Below are 5,404 nucleotides of genomic sequence, written 5' to 3' on the forward strand. Positions count from 1 at the left end.
GCTTGGAAATGTCGCGTTCATGTGAAGTTGTGTGAACGCGGCATGACGGAATGCCTACTGGACAAAATGTGTGTTGGACTAAATCCATGTTGGACGACATGCTGTTAGACAAAATACGTGTTGATCGAAATGCTGTTGGACGAAATGCATGTTGGACCAAATACGTGTTGGACGAAATGCAAATTGAAATATCATTTGGACGAACTGCGTATTGGACGTACAGCTAACAAATCCAAACGTGATTATCAGTTGGTAACGCATAGACTTCAAAAAGAATACCTAATATTTTATTTCATCCTTTTTGAAGTCGGTTTTATTTTTTTTGTAATTAGTTAAGTATTATTTATTATCTACCGGCACTACCAGAGTGTTGAGTGATAAAGTAATTCAAATTGCTAGCGCACCTATCCTGACTTGGGGCCTCATATGTACTTAGGTAGGTAGAGGTAGGTACACTGGCTAACTTCGTGGCACCTGCCAGTTTCACGCAACCACTCACAGGTCCACGGAACCCTCGCGTGGTGATAACGACTGTCTGGGAATGTAACGCGCGATGATAACGCTTCTTTATTCATACAACTGTCAAAATGTATACCCGTTTACTACGTGTAGGTATCAACTCGCCGCACGGGCGTGATAACCCGCGGCTTACCTATCTTCTGGTATATTATACTTATGTGAAGCCACTAAAACCGCCACGAACAAGATTCGCTTCATTCATTGATTGCGCTGAACTCGTCATTTAATTTAATGAATAGTATGCTTACCACAATTGCTGATTCTAATAGTTTAAAACTAAATAAGTGAGTATAAGTTAATTAGTTTTGTGGATAGAGGTAGAGACTAGAGATTGAATAGGCCGGTAGTTTGCTTTTCTATTCGGACACGAATTTTAAGAAGAGACTGCAGGTAAATAAAAAGGCGATTAATGAATAGGCTAGATGATTGACACTTGGAGACCTTTACATCCCTAAGTATTTATTCATTGGCAGAGGTTTTGCTCGTGATAACCGGTCTGCAATACTGTTGTACCTCCCCGGGAGGTAGCAAGCCGACAGTGAAACTTTCAGCTGGTCGGTAAGTGTGTAGCTGCTGCGCACATATCCGCGCAGGGTTGTCTGCGCGAGGAAGAAAAGTCTGCGCAATTGTCAACAGATATTATTGTCATCGAAAATAAACTAATTTCATAAGAATTTTCATGTTTTAATCTTGGGCCCTAAAGTGGTGACCCCGCATTCAGAGCAGCACCCAGCCTTCCAAAAACATGTCTGATAACGAAACGACTGAAAAGTTCGAACCTGCAGTTTCGAGCTCGATGCTAGAGCTCTCAGGTATCGCGACCAACATTCGTATTCCGCCAATATGGCGCGACCAAATAAGACTTTGGTTTGTGCAGTTTGAATCCATCGTCGCCCCCCTCAAGAAAGGCGACCAGGCAATGTACGAACTCGCAATAGCAAAACTAGAACGTCAGGATTTGGACGAAGTAAGCGACATTTTACTAAAACCACCTGAAACTAAAAAGTACGAAACCTTGAAAACACGATTGATTACCGTCTACGAAGAGTCTAAAGAACGTAGTCTGCAACGTCTTTTATCCGAAATGGAGCTCGGTGATTTAAAGCCATCTCAGTTACTGCGTCGGATGAAAACCCTCGCCGGTAGCAACGTCTCCGAAACAGCTCTCCGTATCCTGTGGTCCAATCATCTGCCTTTGTCCGTTCGAGCCGTCGTCGCCTCCAGCGATACTATTATGAAAGACAAATTTAAACGACATAGCACTGATGGCAGATAAAATTTTAGAACAGACACGTAAAGAAATATCCGCAATTTCGGCACAGCCATCCACTTCTACGACTCCCAGTGAAGCTCCTTCGCCGCAGAAAACGCTAGAAGACAAGCTGGACTATCTCGTTCGTGAAGTCGCCGAGATCAAGATGCAACAGAAACAGTATCGTCGCAACACATATTCAGCTCCGCAATTCAACGCTTCGCGATTTAATCGTCCGTATTCTCGCACGCGAACCAATTTTCAAAATCTCCAACTTTCCTCGAGCGACATTTGTTTTTATCACCGACGTTTCGGCGACTCAGCGTATAAGTGCACCATCCCTTGTAATTTCAAGAAGAGCACTAATAAGGAAAACTAGTGCCGGCGACGCCGGCGTTAGCTGAGGCGGGAACTAGCGCATCAGATATTTCACACCGCCTGTTCGTTACTGATCAAGACACCAAAATTAAATTCCTTATTGACACTGGCGCAAATATTTCTGTCATTCCAAAGCCTAAAGGATTCCGTGGCCGTCCGACCTCTTTCAACCTTTATGCAGCGAACAACAGCATAATACCTACTTTCGGCGAAAAGATATTGGACCTAGATTTCAATTTAAAACGTACATTTAGATGGAAGTTTATTATCGCGGCAGTCAGTAAGCCAATCATCGGCGCTGATTTTCTGAAGTACCACCAATTGCTCGTCGATCTTGACGGACGATGTCTGATTGATAAGAAAACCAACCTTGCTGTCAGAACTCCGATTTGTAAGACCTCGCAGCCGACGATTTGCAGCATTGATCTCGAACAAAAATATCATCACATTCTCAATGAATTTCCCGATATTATAAGACCATCGTCAATGAAGAGCGCTCCCAAGCACAACGTCGAGCACTACATTGAGACTAATGGAGCTCCCGTACATTCACGCCCACGCCCGCTCCCGCCACACCGGTACCTTGCAGTCAAAAAGGAATTTGATCACATGATAGAGCAACAGTCGTGTCGACCTTGTCTGCGCGAGGAAGAAAAGTCTGCGCATTTGTCAACAGATATTATTGTCATCGAAAATAAACTAATTTCATAAGAATTTTCATGTTTTAATCTTGGGCCCTAAAAGTGTCAGCAGTTTGGTTGTTAGGCTCAGTAGCAATAAGGACTTTGTGCCCCCCTCCTTCCTGATATAGGCAACGAGGGTTCGGTTGTCTGTCTGGACTAATATGTGAGCACCGCCGAGGTGGTTCATCTGACTCCTTATTGCAGCATATACTGCATACATCTCCTTGAGATTTGAATGCCATAATTTCTGTTTCTTGTTCCACGTTCCTGACAGGTGAAGTCCATTTAACTGGGCTCCCCATCCCGCGTCCGCCGCGTCCGTGGTCAAGAAATGAGTTATGTCCTTGTTCTGTAGGGGCATTGAGGCACAGTGAAGAGCATTCCTCCACCATTGAAGCTCGGTTAGAACCCCTGTCGGGATTATCTTCTTCTGTCGTGGTCTGCTCTGACAGAATTGTCGGAGGAATATCTGCATCTTCCTGCTGTTCAGTTGACCCCTGTGTACGACTATGTTGACGAAGTTCAAATGACCTAGAATGGTCTGTGTTTCTCGAAGAGAACACCTGCCTCGCTTCTCTAGGCAATCTATCTTGTCCTGAATCTTTTGTACTTTTTGTTGTGGCAGGGACTTTGTATTTTTTAGGGTGTTCCAACATAGACCCAAGTATTCTAGATTTTGGGTTGGTTCTAAAATTGACTTTAAGTAGTTTATGTTCCAGCCCAGATGTTCGAGAAGAGTCACCACCTCCGCGGTTTGTGACTTCAACTCTGAACGGCTCTGGTTTGCCAACAAGTAGTCGTCCAGATATACTAAAACTCGAAACCCTTTGCCCCGCAAGACTTCCGCTGTCCAGTTTGAAAGGGCTGCAAAGGTTCGAGGTGCTGAGGAGAGGCCGAAGGGTAACGCTGTTAGTTGGAGCAGTTCTCCATTGTAAACTACTCTGAGGAATCTTCTGTGTGACTTTAAGATTGGGACATGGAAGTATGCCTGTGACAGATCTATCTTGATCATGTAGTCCTGTTGTTGTAAAAATTCTGGCACTGTTGCCTGAGATACCAGTTTGAATTTTTTGGTTGAGATATGCTGGTTCAAACCTCTCAGATCGAAGATAGGGCGGACCCCACCATCTGTCTTTTTGACCAAAAACATTTTTGAAATGAAACTGGGATTTTTGATCGGTGGGAGTTCCAAGATCTTCTGGCTCTTTAACTGTTCTATCACTTCTGTCATCTCTGGGGATACTCTTGTTGAGAATTTGCGCTGTTGGTGTTGTGTTGGATATGTAAGTGGGGGCTTGGTCTTGAATGGAATCCTTGATCCTGTTATAGTTTTTACAATGAACTGATTTGCACCAAGCTGATTCCAGTTGTCTTTGTATAATTGTAGACATCCCCCTTGAAAGGATTGATTGTCACTTCTTCTTGGAAGAGGCCTTGTTAAAATGAAAGGGCTTATTTTGCTTATAACCGTGCTTCTTATTCTTTTTCTCACGCTTCTGATTGGTGTAGTGAGTCTGAGTACTGTGAGCTTCAGACTGAACTCTCTTAAAGTTTGAGTTGTCATAATCTCTCGCTTGCCTCTCAGGTTGTCTGGTCGAGCTAGTACTTGAGGGTGCCTTCTTTTCTTTCACATAAGTGGGGGTGTTTAGCCATACTTGAGTCCCTCCGAGGGATTGTATCAGTGGAGCCATTGCCTCCCTACTAAACAGGAACTCATTGCTTGGTGGAATATTTTCAAGTTAGGGTTCTCCACTTCGTTAAGGATGCGGTTACGCCTTACCTCTATGCATTCTGTTCGTTTCCCTACTATGATCTGTAAGGTTGTTTCATAATTTTTATAGATGCTCGAACCTGAACCAAAAATAGACGAAACCTTATCATATAAGGTATCTGCATTAAGCTCATGGCTACTAGACCAATCAATTAAATCTTGTAAGCCCTGTTTTAAAATACTTCTATTTGTAAGGACTGCATTAGCGAGGCCTGCTAACACATTCTCTGTTGATGCAAGATAATCTTTTCCTTTATTAAAAATGCATTAATTCTTCATTAATCTTTAACTCAACAAACCCGGGAGTTGCTAACATTGTCTTCAAGGAATTTTTGTAGCGAACAGCTTGCCAGGCCGGAGAGTTAAATTTTTGTAGCTTGTCTAAGGCTCTTAAGTTACCTGGTTCAGCCGGTTGAACCACAGTGCCCTCTTTGATTTCGGTATCTATCTCACCTAAGTCCACTACCTTTTTTACCTGGCGTGGTGGCACTAAACTCGCTAAGGACTCATCATTTTCGTTAACCCGGTCTGACGGGCCCTCGTCACTGGCCGCTTGTGAGTGTACAAGAAAATTAGTGAGCTGACTCACCTGAGTAATGATTGAGTCCACTCTCGGGTCGTAAACGAGCGACGGAAGTTGCTCGCCGAGAGCTTTCCGCGGTCGCTTGTTGGGCGGAGGCGTCTCCTCCTCCAAGGACGAAGACGACTCTGAGGACTCCGAGGTCAATGAGTGCACTTTCGAGGTAATTTTTTCACGTTTTTTCACGTTTTATAGTAATAAAACAATGTTTTCACGGAACT

General features: G+C 43.7%; 1 protein-coding gene across 1 annotated transcript; it reads left to right on the top strand.

The window, feature by feature from the left end:
* The first annotated feature begins 1,264 nt into the window (after positions 1 to 1,264).
* On the top strand, positions 1,265 to 1,795 carry LOC134655650 (uncharacterized). Its single transcript, XM_063511090.1, has one exon. It carries the CDS (start codon positions 1,265 to 1,267, stop codon positions 1,793 to 1,795), a length of 531 nt encoding a protein of 176 aa, XP_063367160.1.
* Positions 1,796 to 5,404: the final 3,609 nt, after the last annotated feature.

This window comes from Cydia amplana, chromosome 2 (genome assembly GCF_948474715.1).
Source record: "Cydia amplana chromosome 2, ilCydAmpl1.1, whole genome shotgun sequence".
Taxonomy (NCBI): Eukaryota; Metazoa; Arthropoda; class Insecta; order Lepidoptera; family Tortricidae; genus Cydia; species Cydia amplana.

Bases quoted from the DNA above. Each gene is read 5' to 3' on its own strand.
- LOC134655650 (XM_063511090.1), top strand. From the start codon at position 1,265: ATGTCTGATAACGAAACGACTGAAAAGTTCGAACCTGCAGTTTCGAGC.